Source organism: Otolemur garnettii, unplaced genomic scaffold (assembly GCF_000181295.1).
Source record: "Otolemur garnettii isolate 467f Iridium unplaced genomic scaffold, OtoGar3 scaffold00016, whole genome shotgun sequence".
In the NCBI taxonomy this organism is placed as follows: domain Eukaryota; kingdom Metazoa; phylum Chordata; class Mammalia; order Primates; family Galagidae; genus Otolemur; species Otolemur garnettii.
Window position 1 is genome coordinate 16524831 of NW_003852411.1, and position 25486 is coordinate 16550316.

General features: G+C 44.8%; 1 protein-coding gene across 1 annotated transcript in view; it reads left to right on the top strand.

The window, feature by feature from the left end:
- The window catches only part of ASTN1 (astrotactin 1), a 316741-nt gene that overhangs the window by 128100 nt on the left and 163155 nt on the right, over positions 1–25486 (top strand). Inside the window, 4 exon segments of the mRNA XM_012802586.2 lie at positions 16738–17131; positions 18805–18951; positions 19973–20080; positions 25014–25163. Of these exon segments, the coding sequence (XP_012658040.1) occupies positions 16738–17131; positions 18805–18951; positions 19973–20080; positions 25014–25163 (799 nt within the window).

Here is a 25486-nt window from a genome sequence, read left to right on the forward strand (position 1 = left end):
ATGCAACCTGTATCAGTATTTTCTGAATATTTTTTACTTAAATTGAATGGCTTTTCCAATACCAAGTTACCTTAGCCTTATCTGAGGCGAGAATGCCAATAAAACCATAGGTTTGATGTTAGTTAATTATTTCAAAACAGGTTAGGAAAAATGATATTTTATAAAAATAAACAATAACAACAATAGAGATAGATGGTCTGTACCTTCACCAGCCAGTGGCATGCCATGTCCATGCCTTGAGAGGTTAGGCTGGCTGCTCTTGTAACTTGCCTCTGGCTCTCGCATTCAGGATGTGAATGAGAAGGGCACACCTGGCTAACACAACTTATAAAGAATACATGCGGTAACTCCTTCCATCCCTGCAGCTACTGCTCTCACCCGCTCCACCCCTATTCCCCACACCAGCCCCAACGTCTGGACATGAGATGGTGGTCTGCGGGAAATTGGTAGGCCTTTGTGGCTACAGGTTGGGTTGAATGGAAGAACTTCACCCTGAAAAGGAGCCATCACTTCCCACCGTGAGCTGGTTCTTTGGAAGGAGTTGGAGTCTGTGCACCCTCTAGGTGGCCCACTGGGGACTCTCTGCTGGTGTCCTCGATTTGCTGATCTGTGGGCTTGGCTAACACAACTTATGAAGAATATATGAGGTAACTCATGGGGACTACGCTCAGCTGTCCCCAGTCTGTTCCTGGGTGTCTCCTGGAGTCTGGACATGCTCCCAACCTCTGCCACCAGGAGGTGCTCAGGGGTCTCCTGGGGGTGGACTCCAGGAGGAGGGGTCCCAGGGCCTGGCCTGAGAAGGGCCTCCAGCCTTCCGGTCTGAGGAGATTTGGGAAAAGGAATGTCCCAGAGTCGCCTCTGGAGGACTTAGAGTACTCTAAAAGAGGACAGTTCATCCGGCTGCCTAAAATGCCTGGGATGAAGCCAGAGGCAGCGTGATTCCTGACAAGCCCAGCCCTGCTGGCATTTCTGTATTTCTTTCCCATGGAAGTGACTGCTTTAGTCACCTGTGTACCTTGTTTCCAGGACAGCAGTTACACCTGTGGGGGAAAAGTCTGCTTTAGAAGGAAAATCCCCACCAAGATGGTGGGCTCTGCCTTGCAGGATCCTGGTACCAGAACCTGCAGGGTGCCTCCCAGATTCCCTTCGAGGCAGCCCTCTCTGGGCCCCAGGAGAGCCTCTGGAGGAGGGTGAGGTGAGGGACATGCAGCCCCCTCTTGCTGTCAGGAGGGAGAGGCTCCTCTCCAAGGCGTGGGAGCCTCAATGCTTCCTCTGCTTTCCTCCTCCCTTCTACATCCTGAGCCCCTCCGGCAGCTGCCCTTTGAGAGTTCCTTTGCCTCTTTGATCAAGCTTGATGCTGATGTTCATTTTCACCTGATTTCATCTAATAAAAAAAACTGAGAGTGGGAAGTGGGCCATGTAACTATTCCTATGTGATACTGTAAGTGCATTCGAAGGCACGTTTTTTGCATCCAGAAATGTTCACCAGCATCCATGCTAGGTGCTGCCTTACCTAGCTCATCATTCCAGGTCACTAGGGTTGAAAAGAGGAAGAACAGTCAAAAGGAAAAAAAAAACAGTCCAATTGTTATATTTCACACGAAAATCTTCTACAAAAATCGAGCATTTTAATCTGGGGGGGAACAGACAGATCTCAACATTCCTATTCATTTTTGTTACCCAGGATCCTGCTTTCTGCTCCCTCTGACTCATCCCTGTGCCCAGCATGGCCATGGAATTCTTTTCTTGTGCCCTTCTTACACCAAACTCTGTTCATTTTATTTTCCAAATGTCCATAGAATCTCTCTCTCTCTTCCTTCTCCACTACCCCTGCTGGTGCAGGGCCCCTTACCTCTCCCCAGACTGTGGCAAGGGTTTTCCACTTATTCCTTCTTGTCTTCTGGGTAGTTCTCCTCAAAACTTCCCTCTCAACCATCACAGGCCATTCCTAATAAAATGCAGCTTGGACTGTGGCCATTCTTGGTGAAGAGCCTTGAATAGCTCCTCCTTTCTACTCAGAAGGCCTGAGTCTCATCTCTTCCCCTCCTGGTCTTCCATTCTGTTCAAGCTACCCCAGTCAACTCAGTCCCATTTCCTGAAGCCTCCACCCCTGCTGTTTCATACTCCTGTGATTTTACCAAGACTGGGCTTTTGGCTTAAAATGTCTATCCCCTCCTCTGAGTGGGATCACTTCTTCCTATTGTTTGAAAAGTTCTCCTTCACCCGTGACCCTCTCTTGGAAATTGTTCCTGCTTAGCCTCCCTCTCCCTACTCCCAGGATGTGCAGTCCCTAGCACACATCCCTGCGTAAGCCTGGCCCCTGAGGGCAGCTCCCTGCTGGGAGGGATTACACTCCTCTGTGGGCTAGCAGAGGACCTGGTCTTTTGCTAAGAGCCCAAGAGGAACTTTGGGAATGAAGGGACAACCCTCCACCAGAAGGTTGAGACTCAGAGAAGTTCGATGGTCAGTGGCCTGGGAGCCAGATGACCTGTCAGTGCCCTTTGAATTTGCTCTGTTGTTAGGTGTAATATTCTATTCTGGTTTCCCCTCCCTTTCTCCACTACACCCTCACCCCTCTTCTACCCTCCACTTATTCATGGAACAGGAACCTTGGGGAAAACAGTCATACACTCCAGAAGTGACAGGGTCAGAAGATCATTTCTCCCTCTGTCTCTGTCTCTCTTTCTGTGTATATCTGTGCTTGTATAAATATTTAATTGATGCTGAGCACTGTGAAAGGTTTACAGAGTGAGAGCTCCAATTTCAAGTGCTCTGAGGTGTGGTAAGGACAGGGTGAGACCACACAGTGTCATACACCGAGGATAGCCCCTCCCAGAGACTGGATGTCAGGCAGATGGTGACCCAGCCTACAGGGCCAAGCCAGCAGTTCCTTGTTTTTTCTGTGTCCTGTCCTCAGTGCCTCCTTTCATGCTTCTGCCACCGTGATACCTGGTATGTCCCCATCATTTGTAAGATGTGGCAAGTGCTTTTGATACAAATCATGGGGAAAGTGCTGGGAATTGGGAGGGGTTGTCTTTTCTCATTAGAGTGGAGTCAAAGTTATGAATGACCTAGAATAAGGTCATTCTCATTCAACTTGCGTTCTGCTATGCTTTCTTGACTGAGAGAGGGAAAAAAAAATGGAGTTGTGGCTAGTGCCAGGACTACACTACCCAGTGTGTAGTCCTCCCTGTCACGGTGTGGTGGCAGAGAAAACTGCAGAAAACTGTTGGTCCTGACAGTGTTTAGTCCTCCTGTTAAGCCAAATTTAATTTCCCCAATTATAGCATAGAGTTAACAAGAAGGTTTCCATTCTGCCTGCCATCACTCTGCAGAAACAGAAATACAAATGTAAATATAAATATGTACATAAATAAAAACAAAAATTAGCACTTCAGCTTCTAAGGGAAGGGACTTTGTTCTGCACCATTCGCTCTATCGAGCTCTTCATAGTACAGGCTTTTCCTATAATTAGGTGCTAAGTAGATGTGGGGAAATGTGGTGACAGATTTTGACCTCTTAGGCGATGAGCCTCTATTCATGTGGACCTCTGTGAAGGAGGGCAGCGACAGTTAGAGCCAAGTGCAGGTCAGTTAATTTTACTAGAAAAAAAAATTCTGTCATTTTAAGTGAGTCTTAGCCATCTTATAATGACTGCTTGCTAATGGCACCAAAAGGTTCAGGCTGAAGAGAGGCTGGATGAAGACAACCCACCACATGTCCTGGAAACACAGCTGGATCCTCCGGATGACGAGCTGGTAGCAGGCACCTCCCACCTGGAGGTCCTTATGGGTGAGGAAACTCCTACATGGCCACAGCTGACTTTTTCCTCTGTAGCTAAGGGAGGGGCCCCCTCAGTGTGGGCAGGGGAGCCAGCTGAGAGGAAGGAAGATGGGCTTCCAGGTGACACAACTGACATGCAAACAATGCTATCTGTGCCTTATCAGCCTCGCTGAGCCAGCTGAATGTGCCTCCCTGTAATTAACCCAGCAGCTCAGTATTGGCTGGGGGTCAGCCCCGTGCTGGGCAGTCTGTGATGGCTGGGGCAGTAGCAGGTGTTTACAGCGTGGTAGCTGCCTGTAAGTCCATTAGAGTTTTGATATTGAGGAATGTCAGAATTCAGGATTAAGGATTAATGTCCACTTATGCATTAGGAGTTGGAAGAGAGTGACATGTCTGAGGATTGGCATGGTCCAAGTAGGGTACAGGAAGGAAAAGGACTAATGCTGGGGCTTAAAAGGGTGGGAAGGACTTAGGTAGGAGGGCGAGGAAGGACATCAGAGAAGGGGAAGAGTGAAGCTTCTTTCTCTCTTCTTCCTTACAATAGTGCTGAATGTTGAGTAGAAAGATAATAACTCACATCTATTAGATTGTAGAAATCTGAAACTCTGTGAACATGACAATATGAATTAATTTGTAACGATGATGCTGGTTGCCAGGGGAATGGCCCCACGGGGTCAGGAAAACAGGTATAGGATTAGGTCATTGACCTGGATGATGTGTGTATCATCAGATGCCTCCGGAGCCACAACCTCTGACTGCTTTTGCAGCATGGAAATGTCTCTGGCTGACCTATGGAGTCACTCTGCGTGATCTAGCCACTGATCAGTAAATCAAAATCTGACAAACAATAGCAGTGTTGAGCCTTTTGTCACTTTCTGTGGGGGGTAGGGGAGAGCTGGGCCTCAGCTTCCAGCTTCCCTTTGCTCTGGCCTATCTTTGGCTCATGAGCGCTGGGCCTGTGCCCAAGGTCCTGTGTAAGTAGCTGGCGTCTGCCTGGGAACAAAGAGAGCCATGGTCAGCTAGGAAAGAAATTGAGCATACATGACAAGCTCTGTACCTGACAACCCCCTGTCTCCTTTTCCCCCTCCAAAATAATGTCAAATACAGGACAGGAAGCCTGGGAAACCAGGAGAACAAAGCTGGTTGTATGTGCCTAACGTGGCTATAGGCAGGTAGGGTGCCAGGGAAGGAGGAGGCAGAGTGGGGCAGCTAGGATTTTTTTTTTTGTTGCCTTTTTCTTGGGGGGGGGTCTATTTTTTTAAATTAATGATAGGAAGGATTTAAAGATTTGTACAATGGCTTTGCCAGCAAAAATATAATTAGCTGGAGACAATATGCTGCTGATGTTGGAGCTGGTGATTTAACGAAACCTGCCCTAATGAGGATGTCCGTACCTCACTCTGAGACTGCTTTCATGAACCAGGCCTCTTCTCCAGATTTTGTGCTTGATTAGTTCCAGAGAAAAATTAAATGTAATAATTTCTGAAGAGGGAGAAGTAAAAGCGGTAGCCCTCATTGCATTGCCCCAAGAGAAGATCCTTTTGACTGCCTATCCTCCTTCCAGTCTTTGGTGCCAGACAAAGCTGGCTGGCAAGGAGTGAGGGGCTTGGAAGGGATCTTGGCATGTGATGCTCTAATCGTGTTCCTACATCAGCATCTCCACTCAGTCCTTAATTTCCTCGCCTGTTCCCTTTGCTACAGTTCTTCAGCTCTAATATGTGTCTTACTTGCATGCCAAGATCCAGTCACAGCTGGAGTGTTCCAGGGACATGACCATGGATGGCCATTGTTCTGTGGGGGGGGTGGGATTTGCATTTGGGGCTTGTGATTCAAATGTGGAATATTGTGGGTCAAATCAGTTACCAATTGGAGGAGTTTTATGAGCACAAAGCAAAGTATAAAAGTTTTGTTAACCTCTGTATTTGATCAGCAATGAATGACTTGCACTAGGAACAAATAACTATTGTCATCCTTTGGATTATATTACAACATGTGACCAGAAGGATTTCTCCTGTTCATTCCAAATCTATTGGCCCACAAAGTTTTTGGGGGGGGAAGAGGGAGATATGACTGATTATAATGTAATTCCTAGTTTCCCTGAAAGTCAAGTGCAACATTTCTCCCCAGTATGTTTTACATGTGTGTTCTTACATTGTGGAAAACACGTACTATTCCTCTTAGGTCTCTAATTACAGAGTAAGGGCAAAGAGACCCGAGTCTGTACATGTGTGTCAGACTGTTCTCAAGAAAATGGCTGTGCATCTGTACCCTAAGACTGTAAAGACAGTTGATTTCACTTTAGAAGACATCTACCCCCAAACAGATATATCTATAGATTTTCCCTGCCTGACAAGTGTGGCCCCCTCTTGGCCATACTGGTTCAATTATTGTTTGAAGTTTTGCATTTGGCCAATCTAATGATCAAGCATCACTCTGAGAGGCCAAGACAGGTGGATCACCTGAGTTCAGGAGTTTGAGACCAGCCCGAGCAAGAGCAAGACCCTGTCTCTACTAAAATAGAAAAATTAGCCAGGTGTCATGGTGGGAACCTATAGTCTCAGCTACTTGGAAGGATCACTTGACCCCAAGAATTTCAGGTTGCTGTGAGCTATGATTCCACAACACTCTAGCCTGGGGCCTCAGAGAAAGACTCTGTCTCAAAAAATAATAAAAATAATAATCAAGCTTAACTGAAGAAGATTGGAGGAATCTGGGGGTGGCAATATAGATAATTCTGAGTGTAGACATTTAGGGGTCCTCAGTTGTACAATCCAAGACAACAAAAGAACAGGAAATCCAAAGTTCACTTTAGAGAAAATAGGAATTTGGATAATTAGAGCCCTGGCTACAGTAGGGGGCCCTTTCCTACATGACAAGGTCATAAAACATTATATAGTCTCAATAAAGTCAGTGATCAAGGTTTGGTTTGGCCTAATACTAATAATGTGTAAACATGGGAAAGTTATTTAAGTTACTCTGATCTTCTGTTTCCTCATCTAAAAATGGAAATAGTAATTTCTACTACTCATGTTTATTGGTAGGATGAAATGAAATAATAAATGTAATTCACCAGGTGCTATGTCTGGCACTTAACAAACAATAGTTATTATTATTAATAATATTCCTTCTCCATTGTACCAACACTATAGGAATAAGGCAGTGTATGAATAGGATAATAAAATAAGGCAGAAATTTGGGGAAGAAATTAACCATATGTAATGGGATTGCTATAGGAAGCTGAGAGCTGCTTAATCCTTTCATAGTGATTTGTGGCCTTTGAAATCTTCACAAAACTAACCATCAAGGATGTGGTCTTCATCTCTTCCAGTGTAAGGACTGTGCCATTGGCATAGGGTCCTTGCATACTTGACTAGACCTTGGCACAACTGACCTCATGGAAGTCACGAAGATCAAGTTGTCCCTCTATGTGTGAGACACAAATATAATCAAAACCGCACCCCAAGTGAAAAGCCTTCCATCTATGGTCTGACCAGCAGAAGTCTCTGAATAGTGCAGCCTTTAAGGGTCCATGTCAGTTTTTAGCTGGGGAGGAAACAGCTCTTCTAAATCTTCACTGGTTCCGACAGTGATAGTGACGGATTCATACCAACTTCAGAGAAGCCTGGACATACCGACTCTCTCTCTCCCCTTCTCTGCCCAGCTATGTTTTATCCAAAGTAATTGGAATCCCCACATGGGCCTTGCATAAGGTTGGCTCTCAGTGATGACCAGTTTTAATGTTGATGTTGCTTTTCTCAGCCCCTGCTGCTTCCCATGGAGTGCTCAGCTCCCAGGGACCTCTTCTCCTTCCCTTGAACTGGGCTGCCTGACTGTTGAGGAAACAGGAGGAAGAAGGGTTTAATAACTTCATTCTCATCAGAGGGAACGAGGGGTGAGGTCTAACGGTCATTAGCATATACTGTGCCCATTGCCTCTTCTGTTACTTGTTCAATAATTCCCTCAATGTTTGGTGCTAATGGAGCAAATTATTGTTATAATTTTATTTCTTCTCAATCACCTACTGCATAAAAACAAAGAAGAAAAGAGGAAAGGAACGTGGCCAAGAATAGGCACTGAGTACAATCCAGCTGGCAGTGTTTATTCATTGGCTTCATGCTTGGCTTGTGAAGTTTGGAAGGACTGGTGTGCACAGCTCACGGAGGAAGCCTGTCTCACGCAGCTCTGCCCATGGGCTGCTGAGACAGCGACCCGGAGTGCTTTTGGTTCTGTGTGGGCCCTTTCTTCTCCCAGGCTGCCTGTCATGCATAATATACACATTTGTGCACATGCACGTGTACCCACACGCATGGGTTATATTTGGGCTGGCCTCTTAACACACCACGCTGACCGGGGTCCCATCCATCCTCATTTCTTAGTTGGCACCATCCTCTCTCAGAAAATTGTTAGGTCTACATCCAGAAGGATGAGAGGCCCCTCCCTCTGCCCAATAGCTTCATTCCTCACTGTTCTCCCACACTGCAGAGATCTAGGCCAGTCTTGGGAATGAGGGGATCTATGGGCTGACACCCAAGCTAACGGCAAGCTGCCCCTCTGTCCTTCTGCTTCACCCCACTCTGCCTGGCCTTCACATTCTCACTGAGGTGAGCAACAGGTAACAGACACCATCAACCATCAGCCTGCGGTTCACGGCTTATGGACAAATGCACTCCCTGGCTTTTGCTTTGGGACAGCAAAGTCAAGGGTCTGAGGCAAGAAAAATCTCAAGAACCAAAAAAGGAGTTCTATAAAAAGATCCAAAGGAGGGCAACTTGAAATAGCCCAGGCTGACTCCAGCACACTAGCCTCCAGCCTCTATCCCTGTGGGGCTCCAGGCTCTCATTAGAGGAAACTCTTAAAGTTTCATAAAGGGATTGAAGACAAACTTCCCGGGTTAAAGAAGAAAGACAGTGATCAAACCTAATAGCATTAAACCTTTTAGATCTAGGGAAAACAAAATAAGACTAAATTAAATTAATTAAGCAAGTAAAAAGCTATAAAATCAAGATTCCTCCTGAGATGAACATGCTCATAGCCTCTTTCAGGTAGGAGGGGCACTCCAATATCAACCTGCCTCACCTGGAAGGCTCTTAGTCTAAGAGTTTGTCTCTCATTTGGGGAAGGTTGCCTGGTCCCTATAGGTAATGAACAAATAGCATTTTAATGAGGTAAGAGCTTGGAAACAACTTATTTCTTCCCTTAGCTTTGGCTACTTGGTTCTAGGAGGTGGGGAAGGGATTTGGAAGCATTTCTAGGCAGCAGGAACAGCAGTAGTGTGCCCTCATGAGAAACTAAGCAGACAGGCATGGCTGGTCCCAGCAATGGGCTGTGCAAAGCACGTCAGAAACCCCAGAAGACATATTGAGGCCTCTTAATTAACGTGGTGGCCCATGGCAACTGGAAAGCCTTTCCACACGATTAAAGACTTCAGAGAACCCCCAAGGGGAGGTAATGTTCCTAATAATTTATAAATTGAACTTGCTACTTAGTATGCTTAGAAGGTTTTCACTTGTCTTTCATTTGAGAAGGAGACGGTCAGTGGATAGTGGATTTCTATTCACCAGCCACCACAGGAAAGAGAATCTGCCAGAGATGAAACCATAGCTTTGCCTCTTCTAGTTAGGGTGACTCTTTCTGGCATAGAGGGATCCTAAGGTCAAGAATATGTTGCCACACGTTAGATGACATCACCTGGTTTCAGTTAGGGAAGGAGCAGTCTGCTTATGAAGGGCTTATTGGCTAAATGGAGTTGATGGCTGGGCACAGTGGCTCACACCTGTAATCCTAGCACTCTGGGGAGCTGAGGTAGGTGAATCACCTGAGCGCAGAACTTTGAGGTCAGCCTGAACAAGAGTGAGACCCTGTTTCTACTAAAAACAGAAAAACTAGGTGGGCTTTGTGGCCAGCACTTATAATCCTAGCTACTCAGGAGGCTGAGGCAAGAGGATTGCTCAAGCCCAAGAGCTTAAAGTTTCTGTGAGCTATGACACCACAGCACTTTACCAAAGGTACAGAGTAAGACTCTGTTTCAAAAAATAAAAGATAAAAATGGAGTTGATGGCCTGTCTCAACCATCAGTTCCTTGGTCTGTGGTTTTTTACTTTATTAGACTGGAAGAACTCAACAGATTTTTCTCTACCAAGAAATAGATAATTTACCCAGTGTAGAGCCATTTCTTGTTTGACAAGGATTGGTGTTACAGCTGGAGCACGTTTAGGTTATAAGAGTGACTGCATTTCTTCCAGGCACTTCATTTTGTAGATGAGGGCCTAGGATAGGATCAGAGACACTATGCAGTTTGCACCAGTCACATGGCTGTTTAGCCTTGTTATTTTATTGGGAACCTTCATGTTATCAGTAATTTAGATCTTACTTTCTCGTGGGCTCATAGAATCACTGGATCAAAGGGGACCTTCAGGAGTTATCTCTCTACTTTATCCACTCCTTTATCCCTGGGACATTTTGGCTCTAGATTAGGATATGAACAGAGTTTCCATTTGGGATTCCACAGCTTTTCTCTGTTCTTGGTCAATTTCTTGTAAAAGCCAGAGACAGATGTGAGTGATTGTTGGCACATCAGAGGGAGAGAGTGTGTTTGCCCCTGACCTTCAGGCATTGTTATTGAGGAAAAACAGAAGACATGAGCTACCAAACTTGTGTATGCAATTCTTATTTTTTGATCATCATTTAATTCCTTTAGGGATATAATTTAAATTCAATATGTCCAGTTGCCTTGAGGAATAATTAATTATGTCTCAAATTCACTCTTCTGGTTCCTCGTAGGGTGGAAGTAAGCTTTGAAATGTGAGCTGATTGATTGGCTGCAGTCTCTTGACAGATGGTAACTGGAAACAGAATCTCAGCTTTTCCATTTCTTTGCCAAGGTCTTTCACAAAACCCAGGTGACTCCCTAAACTCTGGTGACATTTAATAGATCCAGATTCTTTTATTCTAGGATTTATTGATCATTTATTGACACGGATTTGGGATGGATTCTACTGGCCCATGAGGTTTACTAGCATCTCACCTCTAGTCCAAGATGTCTTCACCCACTGTAGTTTCTTTGGTTTGAAGGAGAGAAGAAATGACTAGCTGTTCTCTACACCTGTGGTCTGCTTTTTTTTTCTTCTTTTGGAGCTTGCATTTGCCTTTAAGAACTAAATTATGGATATGATTTCCTCTAATTAGAATGTAAGCTCTATGAGATCAGGAACTATACCTGTATTTTTTTTTTTTTGGGCCAGGGCTGGGTTTGAACCTGCCACCTCCGGTATATGGGCCCAGTGCCCTTCTCCTTTGAGCCACAGGCACCTCCCAGAACCATACCTGAATTATTCACTGCAGTATCTCCATACACTGACCACTAGGAAAGTGCCTTGCTAAAGTAGGTATCAGTAGATTCAGTGAAGAATTTAGTGAATGAATCATATAAGCAGATGACTTATCTAAATCTAGCATGCAGTCCTATAATCTAGCTCACGCCTGTAATCCTAGCATTCTGAGAGGCCAAGGTAGGTGGACTGCCTCAGCTCGGGAATTTGAGCCAGCCTGAGCAAGAAGGAGATGCTGTCTCTATGACAAATAGAAAGTCTAGCCAAGTGTCATGATGGGCACCTGTATGTAGTCCCAGCTACTCAGGAGGCTGAGGCAAGAGAATTCCTTGGGCCCAGGATTTTGAGGTTACTGTGAACTCTGATGTCACAGTACTCTACTCAATCAGCTCACATTTCAAAGCTTACTTCTACTCTACAAGGAACTGGAGTGAGACTCTGTCTAGACATAATAAATAAATAAATAAACCTAGCATGCAGGCACATGGAAGATGAACTTATTGACATATAGTCAAAGCTGATGAGTGAGTCCTTCTTTCTTTTCCTCCCTATCTTCCTTCCTTTGTCCCACAAACAATTATCCACCATCCACTTTATGCCAGGCACTATGCCTGACCTCAGAGCTCTAAGTCAGATATGGCCCCTGCTCTCATAAAGTCTACAGTCTAGGAGGTGAGCTCAACAAGCAGATCGAAGGTGAGAATATGTGTGGTTAGATATGGGGGGGGGCAGTTCTGTGGGCAGGGCAGTGAGACAAGAGAATAAGGGCTGAACTTGTGTCACTGAACTCTCTGAGGGATAAGTAGGAGTCAGCTAAGGGAGGGAAGTGTGATCCAGCACCCAGGATGCAAAAATACACAGGTCAGATAATGAGACAGTCTTATAGTGGCCTGGAGGACTAGAAAGAGCATAAAAGAGAGTTGCCTAGAATTTTTCATCCCGGGGCAATTATCATGAATGTTACATAAAACATCGTTACATAAAAATTCTAAAATCTACAAATGATCTGACAAATTTCCTACTACTCTCTCAGGTAAGTGCTGAAAATGTCAATTTCATAATAAAATAAAAGCTGATTTCATTTGTTTGATCTCTATTAAAGCCAGTAGAAATGATTTATTGATTTTTTTAAAGAAAAAGATATTTTAAAATGCCACTTGTTTTGCAAGGAGCTCGTTAATAGATACGGAGTTCTCATATACCACAAAAGCACTTCTAGTTACAAAATGTTAACAGTTTTGAGGAAAATCAATAGAATAATCAGAAAGCTCATGCAAAGATGAATAAAGAGCAAAACAATTCCATGTTTTACAGCCAATGCTTGCAGTGTTTTTTTCTTTTTTTGCACTAGATTTTTTTTTTATTACATCATAGCTGTGTACATTAATGCAGTCATGGGGTACAGTGTGCTGGTTTTATATACAATTTGAAATATTTTCAGCAAACTGGTTAACATAGCCTTCATGGCATTTTCTTAGTTATTGTGTTAAGACATTTATATTCTACATTTAGAAAGATTCACACCTATGCTTCATCTTACAAGGGTACAAGTGTTTTTTATTTTTTTAATGTTTCAAGTTTGTGTCTTGTTACTTGTTGCCTGAGTCCACATGTGTTTTGTTCTTGTATTTTAATGCCAGAAAAATAGAAGCTAACACCAAAAGAATACTTTTGGAACATAGCTAGGGTAATACTAAAACTCACATCAAGGCAGGCAGGCTCTGTAAAGCCTTGCGTGATGACTTCCCATCATGTCCGTGTGCTCATGGGTCCACACTAGGTGGACGTCTATTAGGAGTTGAATGCCTGGAGGAAGTTCGTTCCTCCCCATAAACTTTCTCTTGTCAGATAAGATGTGTGGACCTTGCCTTTCTCTTTTCTACTTGGCTATTGGGAAGCTCCTAGCTGCAACCCTTAGCCTAGGTTTTCTGCTCATTATATCTGCTACCTCTTTATTTAACTAAATTATTTAAAAGAAAAGTCCTATAAAATCTGCTTTCACTGAAGCTACCTAAAATCCTCTATAGAAGCAGAAAGGTTCAAAATAATCAAAATGTTAAAGAATTGTGGCTTATTACCATCATGAACGTGAGCACTGGTTGTTTAAGTCCATCTTGTAGAAGGGAAGTTCCCAAGGTGGATAGACCCATGCCTTTTCCTAGTCTAGAGGAGGGCCTATGTATTTCTTCTACCTATTACCTGCTCACTAAATAAACAGGTAAGCATCTCAGAAGAATTCGTATAGCATGGTTTTATATGCTTATTATTATAAAATATTGAGTCATACTATGTATTAATATTGCACAACAGTGTCTATTTACATAATAATCCCACAATTAGTAAGTCATTGCAAAGTGTTGTGACACCTGTCACCAATTTGGGTCAGAGAAACAGAAAAACCATACCCCAATGTGAATACCCCAGAATCTTTTTCCATGTGCCTATGTTGGATTTTACCTGCTGGCTGATGTTTATTGCTGCTAACTGATTATTAGGAAACCTGAGGTTGCTGAGAGTCACTGATAGAAGCAGTGGAAATGTTTTACTAAAGCAGCATTAGAGAAACTAAATACACTGATTTAGTTAAACAAAAACTTGTGTTTTAGCTCCCTGTAAATTATGACTTTTTAAGAAATAAACGTGAAACAGTCGAGTTGAGTATCTAGGTTCCAACACTCAGTAAAGGGAATTTTAGACAAACTTAGCAAGGTGGCCCCATGAGAAGAAGAGTGGAGGATGTGGGGCTAGAGCTGCCTGCTGTCTGCACTGCCTAGATTTGTAGCTTCTCTCTGAGCCTTAGTTTCATCATCAGAAAAGGAAGAGGCTGAGCCTAGAAATAGTCAGTGGGTCTCTAAGATGAAAGAGAGCACAAATTTCTCTGCTGGTGTTTTAGTTAAATAGAGGACCTCATGGTGCCTTTCAGGCATGTAGTAATGTGTGATATACACAGTCTCACTTTGACACAGAACTTGAAACGTGGGTGTTGTCTTTTTACTGCCAACTTATCTTGGGTTTGAGTGCTTAGTAGGTGCTTGGTGAAAGGTCTTGCTTTTATGATAGTTCCTCTTTCGACCCATTGTTAGCAAGATGTGCACTTTGCATAGTGACAGTTTTTTCTTGAGACATGAGCACAGACCTCGGGGGGTCCACACTCTCTTACTCTGTCCTCTTTTGGTTTGTGAGGTAGACTGAGGGTGTGGTTGTCTACAGTGAGCAGAGCTCACTCAGGGTGACTACAGACTAGGAGTGAAGAACCTGGGCTCTGACATGACAGTCATTGCTGTCCCCTTCTAGTCCCATCCACTTATTTGCTGTGTGACCTTGGGCAAGGAATTTAACCCCTATCCCTCAGCCTTTTCAGATGTAAAATGGGGAAACAAATGACCCCCTACCTCTTCTGGAGTTAAAAGTGCAGAATGTTTTGAACAAACATCTGATACACTATAAAAGCCTGATAAGGAACAGCTAATTTTGTTCTATTGCTAAATAATATGGAGAATGAACCTGTGACCTGGATCTTACCATAATCCTGTGATTATCCAGCAGGAGAAATTAGAAAGGAAATGGTAGAAGGGGCCCCTAGAAACCCCTACATAAGCAGGAAAGATGGTGTTAAACCATTCCTCAGAGATGGATGTTTATGCTGCCCTCACAGCTCTTCAGGGAATAAAATTACCTCTCATTTTCACTAGCCTAATTCAATGTCTGACAGCTTCTCTCGGCCGGCCGGGAAGTTATTCCTTCTGTGTGGCTTAATTACCTATTCTTGTAGTTTCAATTTGGGGTGAAGAAAAGGATAGTGGCTCTGAGCCTGAGATACAGGTTCTGTTAAGAAACTACTGGGTTGGACACAAAAACCTGCCCCTTAGTAAAGTGGTGCAGGGCTCGGTTGTGCACTGCTGAGGTGTTGTGTCTTCTGGGCAGTACTCTGCAGGGTCCTAGGGGATGTGTGTGTATTTGCAGGGCTGGCAGGGTGGACGGCAGGGGAAGGGACGGTTATTGAGGGCCTAGAATACTTGGCGTTGGACTCCCCTCCACAATGTAATCTGAGCACATTTACCCTTTCTCTGTACATGCATGAGAGATAGCACGCGAGAGAGGGTTCTGTAGATATAAGAAAAACTTGAAAACCAGGTTAGTGTACATCTGTCCCTACCAAGCCACATAGTGTAGCCTGTGACTTGGTAGCTAGTTCTGTTTCATGTCCCTGTTCCTTTATTCTGCCTGTTTGAAAGTGGCAGTGTGTGTGTGTTCCTTTGCTCAGGGTGATGGTAGGAGAGGGAGGATATATGATGAGATTTATGGGGAGAGAAACTGTATAAATCTAAACCATAATTATTACGAGACTGTTAAAATCCCCCTTTCATGTGTTTGGGGGAATCTCTTGACCTACCCTTGTGTGGGTGGACCCCTGGGAATTAGTAGGGGGTGTTCATATCTAGCCTGTATGATAGGATGTCATGATTGAAGCCCAAGATTGAGGGCAGAGCCATTTGGCACACCCCAGTCTAAAATGAACTAGGTTTGGAGGGATATTGACCAAATAAAGGGAGTGTGTATAGATTGTGTGCAGGGAGATTTATGTGCTCCCAGCGCTGAGCAGTGTGGAGCTTGCAAGTCCCAGTGGGTGTCAAGGCAAGGTGTTCAATCTCCCTGAGCACTCACTACGTCCTCACCTCTGACAGACACCTGAGTGGTGTCCTGATTTGTAAGGAGTAACTGCTGAGCCACAGAAGGTTCAGAAGCTAACCCCTCTGCCAGCCTGCCTCAAGGATTTGGTCTCAATCCCTCCCTTCCCCTGAGGGTCAGCAAGAACAGAGAGCCTCACTTCGGAGGGTGTGATCAGGGGAAAGCTGTGGCCCAAAATGTCATGTTCAAATGGTGAGATTCCTGCCCATGCTAGGTGGTAAATTCCTCATAGATGTAAATTTCTCTTTGGATTTGTTGATGGTTTTCCCTGCTGAGCCAGTTACTCCCATGGACGTGTTTAAGGTTATGCTGAGAATAGCCTTGATTATATGTGATGAATTATACTAGGCACTTCCCATAGTTAGCTAAACTAATTCTTATAACCACCCTGGGGGGTTAAGTGGTGTCTTCTCCAATATACAGAAGAGGAATCTGAGCTTTAAAATTTATAGGACTACTGGTAATTGGTGGAGCTAGGGCTAGAATCTACCTGTGATTGATTTTTAGACATGAGACAGGAACAAACCACATGCCACCCTGCACTTTAAAAAAAAAATGGCCTGAAATCAGTTTTATGGGTAGCAGGTTTCCCTTAACAAACTCTCTCCCCTAGAGCTGCAGCTGATACCTCACTCCCTCTCTTTGTGTGTCTCTCAAACACACACGTACACAATCAATCACAAAGACTTCTTTCTTCAAATTGTTTGTGAAGCCAGAAGCATTTGGATCACTTGAAATGATCTACTGGTCATCCCCATTCCCTCTTTCTCTCACTTTAAACACTGATCACAGCAATCTGTCCTTTTACTGCTGAATGATGCTTGTGATACATGCTTAATTCACCTGAATGAATGAGTGAGTGATGAATGGTGGTGGCAGAAGGGGCAGTGACCCCGGGAAGAACTGCCCACAGCCATCCGTGGCCCTCTCTTCCCAGGGTGGCATGATCGCTCTGCTGCTATCCATCTTGTGCCTGGTGATGATCCTGTACACTCGCCGGCGCTGGTGCAAACGCCGCCGGGTCCCCCAGCCCCAGAAAAGTGCCAGCGCCGAGGCAGCCAACGAGATTCACTACATCCCTTCAGTGCTGATCGGCGGGCACGGGCGCGAGAGTCTTCGCAATGCCCGCGTGCAGGGCCACAACTCCAGCGGCACCCTGAGCATCCGGGAGACACCCATCCTGGATGGCTATGAGTATGACATCACTGACCTGCGCCACCACCTGCAGAGGGAGTGCATGAACGGAGGGGAGGACTTTGCCAGCCAGGTTACCCGCACCCTTGACTCTCTGCAGGGCTGCAATGAGAAGGCCGGGATGGACCTCACACCAGGTGGGACGGGAGAAGGGTGAGGGCTCAGGGGTGGTTCTTTGCTCCTCTGTCTCAGGGAGCCGGGCAGTGGGTAGAAACAGCTATTGGGATACACTGGTGCCCTATTGGTGGGTAGGAATAACTGATTTCCTAAGAGAATGGGAGCTGTTTTCCAATCTATGAAATCAGAAGAACAGGTAATATGGACCCCTTTTTACTGTCACCCCATATTGGGCACGGAAATATATATATTCAACAAAGGAGCCTTTTTAGTATGTAATGAACAACCCTCTGGGAAATAAGCAAATAGCAAGAAAAATTAACACATGTGTATCACTTACCTGTACATCATGTATTTGCTTTGCCAATTTAATTATCTTATGAAGTGGAAGGTGGTATCTGTGTTTTTCAATGACTTCTGAGAGTTGGGCCCAGGATATTTTAAAAATTTGGGAAGGAGGCCAGGTGCAGTGGATCATGCCTATAATGCTCACACTCCAGGTGCCCAAGGTGGTGGATCATCTGCGCTCAGGAGTTCCAGACCCACCTGAGGAAGAGTGAGACTCTATCTCTAAAAAAAAAAAAAAATAGCCGAGCATTGTGGCAGGTGCCTGTAGTCCCGGTTACTTGAGTGACTGAGGCAAGAGGATCACTTGAACCCAAGAGTTTGAGGTTGCTGTGAGCTATGATGCCATGGAACTCTATCCCGAGTGTCAAAGTGAGAGTCTGTCTCAAACAAACAAACAAACAAAAAATTGTGAAGTAATGCAGTCAAGATATCAGACCTCAGATGGACTGGGTATCTATGGGGACACTGGCTGGAAAAGTCTTGGTCCCAATCTGGCTGAACAAGATGAAAGTTTAAAAAATGCAGATAAAGAGAAGGACTCGTCTTTTATAGTCGCCCCCCTGTCTCTCTAAACATCTATGAATAAGCAAATTCCCAAAGATGAACCCTCAGTATGATCCTTCACAGAAATGCCCATTATCTCTAAGGAAGACATATATGATACCAAATGTTGCTTAAGGTACATGGACTTAGAGAGTGGCTTAAAAAGTGGAATTACACAGAGGTTTCCATTCTGCTTGTTACCTAGATGAAATTCTATAATAGCCAATTCCTAATAAGATTTGAACTCTGGAAACTCCTTGAGAATAGAGGGGCCTGTCTTCAACATCTTTTATATTCCATAGCACCTAGCATAGTGCTAAACCCACCAAGTAAATATATGGGGCTCAGAGGCCACAAACTCCAAATGCCCTCAGAGAGCAGACAGACAGATGGGAAGCTGGGGTCAGGCAATAAGGAGTGGTGCAGAGTGTGATGAAAGAGAGAGGTCGTGTGCTGCTTAAAAGCACTCCGATCCCACTTCTTTTAAAACTCTGTGCTGACCAAAAGAAAGACATCTGCAGTGTATTTAGCTAAAGGGTTACAAGTGGTGATCTTGTCAATACAGAATAATTGAACTGGATTTTCAATTGCAGTCCCCTGACTTCACTGCTTCTCCCATAACATTGCAGTCCCCTGGCAATCAAAGAGGAATATTTCAGTTTCTTTCTACCAATCAATCTCTCACTTTGTAGGCTCCTTATTTCAATTTTGTGTGGCCTCATCTGCTATGTTTATGCCAGTTTCCTTGATCTCACTTTCTCTTGCTTTCTTAAAGTTTTTTCCTCAATTTTGCTTTATACAGGCAGTGACAATGCCAAGCTGTCACTGATGAACAAGTATAAAGATAACATTATTGCCACCAGCCCCGTGGACTCTAACCACCAGCAGGCCACCCTGCTCTCTCACACCTCCAGTAGCCAGAGAAAGCGGATCAACAACAAGGCAAGAGGTACGCATGTCTGATGTAGGCTTGCAGGTGGATTTGTTACTATGAGCAGAGGCAGGGCCATTAATCCCCTTTACCTATGCATGGCTAGAGGGAGTATGCCCGTGGCGCAGTTGTTCTGGAGGCCAGTTAAAGGCTACTTACCAAAAAATTTAAATGTACAAACCTTTTGACGGAGTGATTCCACCAACAAGAATTTATCCTTAGGAAATAATTGAACAACTGCACAAAGACGTGTGTAAAAGGCTGTTCATCACAACATTGTTTAAAGAAGTGAAAAATTGGAAATAGCTTAAATGCCCATCAATGGGGAATTGGTTAACTACCTGGCACATCTGTCTACTGTCCAGCGGCTCACATGCAGCCATTCCAAATGATAATATAGATCTGTATTTGTTAATATGGAAAGTTGCTCACCCATCTATTAAATGGAAAAAGATTACATTATAAAATGGAAGGTACAGCATAAAGTCATTTTTAAAGAGAGATTAAAATAACCTTTACCTGTTTCTGTATCAGAAAAAGGCAGAGAGTACACATATCAAATATTAGCAGAGCTTTTCTCAGATTTGGAGGATTTAAAGGACATCAGGGTTGTTCCTGTCACGCATTTCTGTGTATTTTCTTTATTCCCTTCTGTCTTTTTGCATTTTATATATATATATATTCTAGAACCAAAAAAAATTCATAAAAATGTGATATATCCTATAACTCTTAAAACATAATTCCAGCCTCATATTAACAGAATCAAAGACTGTAAGGAGAGACAGTTCCCTTTCTTCCTTTTCCATCCACCATCCCTCGGGGTCCCTTTGGGTAGGTAGAGGACAGCCCCAGTCAGATGGAGTTGGCCTCAGTGGACAAGAGGTGTGTCAGGAGCTCCCAACCCCTCTGCTACTTCTTCCAGATTATCAGTCAGCTTGCTCTCGATTTTATCAATTTTCCTTTTGAACTTGCCCAATGATTTGGTGTCATGAAGAAACAACTGAAAATGCTGTCTTGGCCACGCCCCTTTCCATTACAGCTGGTTCCGCCTTCTTGAACCCTGAAGGGGATTCTGGCACAGAGGCAGAGAACGACCCCCAGCTGACCTTTTACACAGATCCCTCAAGGAGCCGGAGGCGCAGTAGAGGTAGGAAGGATGGAGGGAGTAAGGGTGGGTGATAGGGGTCCCAGGATGGGAGGGTATCAGGAAGCTACAGGGGTTGCGAATGGGGTTGAGGGCTCTGTGGACCAAAGCCAGTTTCTGCAGGGAGAAATTTTGGATCACACCTGGTGTTTCCTCCTAAGGAAGAAAGAAGAGCCTAGAGTGGAAATTTTCAGAGAATCATCTCTCCCAGATAATGGCACTCTCAAACAAGTTTCCAAGTTGTTTGAAAGGCTATTTCTTGGTCAGAAGACTCTCAATTCCTTCTGAAAGCCTCAGGAGTCATATTTTGTTGTTTAGGCAATGGAAATAAAGTTGATAAAGTGTGTCATATGTGAAAAAAGTGGATAGTATATGTACCCCTTTGCCTCTTCAGCCACGTGGGCCTTGAGATTGAGATAGGCAAGGGTGGGGGCAGGTAGCTGAGGGATGATATATGGCCTGAGAATGTCTTTGACCTCTATGCCCCTGCTTGGTAGACTCACAGGACCTTGAGCCTTCAAGTTCTCTCCTTCCCCTGGCAGGGTTCAGGTAGCTAATCCATCCTTGGCATTGGCAGTGCTGTCTTTCTACACAGCCATTGTCTGGGCCACTCTACTCTCCTGACTAGTGGCTTTGGGTGTGATTATGGCAGCTGTGGCTGCCACCACCCACCACATTATTGGTACCACCATCATCACAGAGGGAGTTCTGGTTCATGCACCAATTAGCTTTGCCAGTCACGGGCTGTGGGATATCAGAACTGACAACAAATTCTCTGAGCCTCTTTTTCTCCCATATTAAGTGAGTTAACAATACCTCATGCAGAGGTCTACTATCAGGATTAAATTATATTAAAATGTGCCCTTTTTTGGTGACTGCTAAAGCATGGTGAAATTTCTACCTTGTTAGAATTCATGGTGGTAGTCAGGCACAGTGGGTGGATTGCTTGAGCTCAGGAGTTTGAGACCAGCCAAGAACAGGACCCCATCTCTACTAAAAACAGAAAAAATAGCTGGGTATTGTGGCAGGTGAGTCCTAGATACTTGGGAGGCTGAGGTAAGGGTACTACTTGAACCCAAGAGTTTGAGGTTGCTGCAAGCTATGATGTCAAGACACTCTATCCAGGATGACAGAGTAAGCCTCTGTCTTAAAAAAAAAAATTCTCATGGTTCAGCCTCCGGTTTTTATAGTGTCCTATTTGCAAGAATTTTGGACATAGTCCCCTTAAGATTCCTATATAAAGGAGGATATCTGAGTGACATCATGTCATGCTATATTCAAAAGCATTTCCTTCAGGCAAGAGTCAACCACTCCCCCCACAAAAGACACACCTTTTGGCTCCCTCCTATCCCCATCATCATCCCAATGCATTCAGAATCCCTTTTATTAACAGTTGTAAATTCTAGTTTCTATAGGCTCCACTGCTATCAGTATAATAAAAGTTCTTTCCACCATTTTTTCTTAGGAAATCAAAAGGGCTTTGGGTATTCTGAGGTCTGATGCCCCAACTTTCCTGAAGTATGACTATGGATTAGGGTCTCCCCCATCTCATTTGATACTCATTGCCTTTTTATAGACAGCAGGTACTAAACCTGGGCCCAGCCCACCTAGACCTTATCAAAGCAGGATATAATAAAATCTCATTTAAGAAAATCGATGGTAAGGAATTAGAATGAGTTTCTTTATAGCGTAAAACTTTCTTTTAAATCTAGCTTTCTTAATGCATTAGCTGTTTATTGCTGTTATCTAGACTGTTAGCTTCTTAGGGGTGGGGCATGCCTAATTTATTTTCCCAGAGTGCCTAGAGAAGGATTTTGCCTATAGTAGACTCTTGGGAATGTTTGTTGGATTGGACTGGATACATCCATCAGACCAGCAAAAACATTTCATAACCCCCCCACTATGGATAAGGCTTTGTGATAAATGGTAGAAACATGGAAACATGGCACAGTGATAAGGCTTAATTTAATAACATAAATAAAGCGAATACTCAGAAGAGAGAATGGATGATTCTACCTGACAGCAAATAGGAGGCAAAAAAGATGAAAATCATTAGAACTGGGTTATATACAAAGTGTAGGATTTTTTGAAACAGGAGACGTCTAAGGGAAACAGCGCATAAAAAGCTTTGAAGGCACAACAGCCTTCAAAAGAACATGGTGTTTTTAAGGAAGCAAAGTAGGTGAATATGGCAGCTGTCATCCACAGTGTAAAGACAGTAGAATCTCCATAGTTGACACCTCCCCACATTGACCACCTCCAGACATACACCATATATCAAGATCGTAGGCCTCACTCCTTATGTTGACCACCTCTGGATGTTGACCAGTTTGTTACCATCCCTTGGGTGGTCATCTTACAGAGGTTCTACTGTACGTAAGTACCCAGAGATGGTAGGGATGTGGCAGGAGAATGGGCCAACTAACCAGGGGGCACACACATGCCATGTGTCTGAGTTTGCCCTTGTTTCTGTGGGTCATAGGGAACCCCTGGAGGTTTTGAAGCTAGACGGAGATGCCGGGTTACGGGTTGATGATGCAGAAAGACCACAGAGGCAGGAATATCAGTAGCAAGTTATTGTGATCACATGAGAGAAGCGGCAATTGCCCGTAAACAGTGATGACACTGTGATAAGAGCTGTAACAGCAGGGTGCACCAAGGGCTAAAAGAACACCAAAGAGTGAGAGAGAATCTGTTCTTGAAGGTTTCAGGGCAGTGTTTACAGGGAGATGTTGTTTGAGCTGAGATCTGAAGAGTAGGTGTATACCAGGCTGACAAGGTGACAAAATGGCCTTCTGTGGAGGAGGAAATAATATGTGCAAAGTCACCGAGACATAAATGATGATGGTCTCACCAGGGAGCAGTAAAAGGTTTACTAGAATGAAGTTTCGGGTACAAGCCTGAGGGGTTGCATAGGAAATAAGGCTGGGAGATCAGCAGAAGCCACAAGGTCCCTGGCCTTGACTTCCAGGGACTTGGACCTCACGCTTCAGTTAGAGTCACTAAAGCTTTTAAAACATTGCCCTTGTCCACTGTGGGTCTCACTGGGGCAGTGCACAGGACAGGTGAGAGTGGGCGAGCCGGAAGCAGGGAGACAGGTGGACAGCTGCTGCTGCTGTCTTGGTGTGAGATGACAGGGGTTAGGGACAGATGGAGAAAATGGAGGCCAGAGAAACTGGATACAAAGTGAAAAATTTAATGGCATCAATGAGGGGGTTGGTGCTGAGTTGGGTAGAGGGTTGTGGCCTGTGAACAAGAAGGAAGAGTTAGCCATGATGGAGCTTTCCGACTGGAGAAACCACATAGGTGGCAGTACTATTCTCAGGGCCATGGGAGAAGGCAGGGAACAGAGTTGAAGAGAAGGTGGCCAGTCCACTGTAGGATATGCTCCCATTTGAATGCCAGAGGGATGTTCTGGGTGTGAATTCACTGCTGAGGCCTGTGTGGGTAGATAGAATACATTAGGGAAGGATGGTATTGTGAATAGACTATTCCCAGGCAACAAGGACAGAGGACCCAGGAGCTGCCTGCTGCCCTCCAGTCTCTCTCTCCCAGCTAATGCCAACATACCCACTCATAGGACCCTGCTCCCTTAAAGGAGGGGTGCAGCCATCAACCAAAAGCTCATTCCTATTCTCCTGATAACAGCAGTTCCCAAGGCTCCAGCGGGCCCAAAGACCAAATAGTGCACAGTTCCTGTGGGCCACAGCCTCAGCTGCACCTGCATTCTGGTTCCAGCTCCACCCCTTAGCGGCTGCTTCAGCCTACACCTGCCCCACAGCCTGTAGAGCCCTCCCTTCCTCCAGGGGATCTGCCTTCTAAGGTTGGGGTCATTGTTCTATGTGCCTTGACCCCTGTAATACCCCGAGCACCAGTGCCTGAAACGCAGTCACCACTCTGGGTGCATTAATTATCACAATGAGCTTTATCTCTTTTGTGGGGGGGTCACTATGCAGACTCATGGGCTTATTGTAAAGAAGGCAATATTAAAAATAAAGTACTATATGTAAAACACTTATCCCAGTGCCTGCCATAATGGATGTCTTTTAGCATTATCCATAATAAATATTAACATAGAACACAAGACCCACACATTTTGTTGCCTTGTTTTCTTAAGCATCTGTGCTGCCTCCATAAGCATAAGGTCCTTCTGCTTACTGTCATTTCATCCTCTCCCTCACACACACAAAAATCAGACAAAAATCCTGAATAGCCAAACCAGAAAACACCCTAAACCCCCAAACAGACAGACAAACCCTGTCCTCCCTGTCCCTGTGTCCGCCTTCCCGGGAGTGTTTCCCACTCCCCAGCAACGATTGTTTCCCCCAGTGATTGCATGACTGAGGGGTGCTTTCTCCTGTGACAACATCGTCCACTCATACAGAGCAGACATTCCTTGTTTTCCTTACTCCAGGCCCCAGAGAGGAAGAGTCACTTGGTAGGGCTCTCCTACACAGTAAGCAGAAGCACTCCCAGCTCAGGAAGCCTCTTCTGGAGGGATAGTTTGCTCCACCGGAGCCGGAGTGCTCCATGGAGAGCGCCCTCTGTGAACATTGATGGGAAATGCAGCGTGGGGTTAAAGCATTCCAGCCACCCTTGACCAGCACTTGGAGCTCTATTAGGTGACTAGAGGGAGAGGATGCCTCTTGTTATGATTTCTCTTGTGACTCTGGCTCAGGAAGAGTGACGGTGATCAACAAACCATTCATTATTGACCCTGAAAGCCACCAGTCTGCCAAAATTTCTCTGCCTCCAACTGATGGCATGGTGTTCAGGATGAAGGTCACTGAGGTCATACAGCCAGAGACATTTCCTTCCATGGGCTAAATCTGCCAGCTGCTTCTCCTCTTTACTAGGTTGGGCAGCAAAAGACCAAGCTGGACTCCCGGTGCCAAGATTTTCACCCCCATGTGTCTTGCTTGTGTTTCACTTTCAGTGGGTTCTCCCCGAAGTCCTGTGAACAAGACCACCTTGACCCTGATCAGCATCACTAGCTGTGTGATCGGCCTGGTGTGCTCCTCCCACGTCAGCTGCCCTCTCGTTGTCAAGATCACCCTGCACGTCCCTGAGCACCTGATCGCCGATGGTGAGCCCATTCTTCCGAGGATGCGACCTTCTCCTCTAGAAAGGAAGGTTTTCAGGTTGGGCAGAGGTTAGAAAGCCAGAGGTCACTGTTACCTATTACTATAGTGATGGTGGGGGGAACTAAATTTAAATAAAGTTTAGGACAAAATTGGATTGCCCTCAGTTGAACTCAAAAAGCCAGTTAAAAAAAACAAACCAAAGAGATCACCTCCTCTTTATGCCCATTCTCATCTTTGTTTTTAAATAAGCGCCTATCTTTGTAGAGAAATGCAGAGCGTACTGGCTACAGGTAGGCAGACACCAGGATTCTCCTAGCCTTTGAGA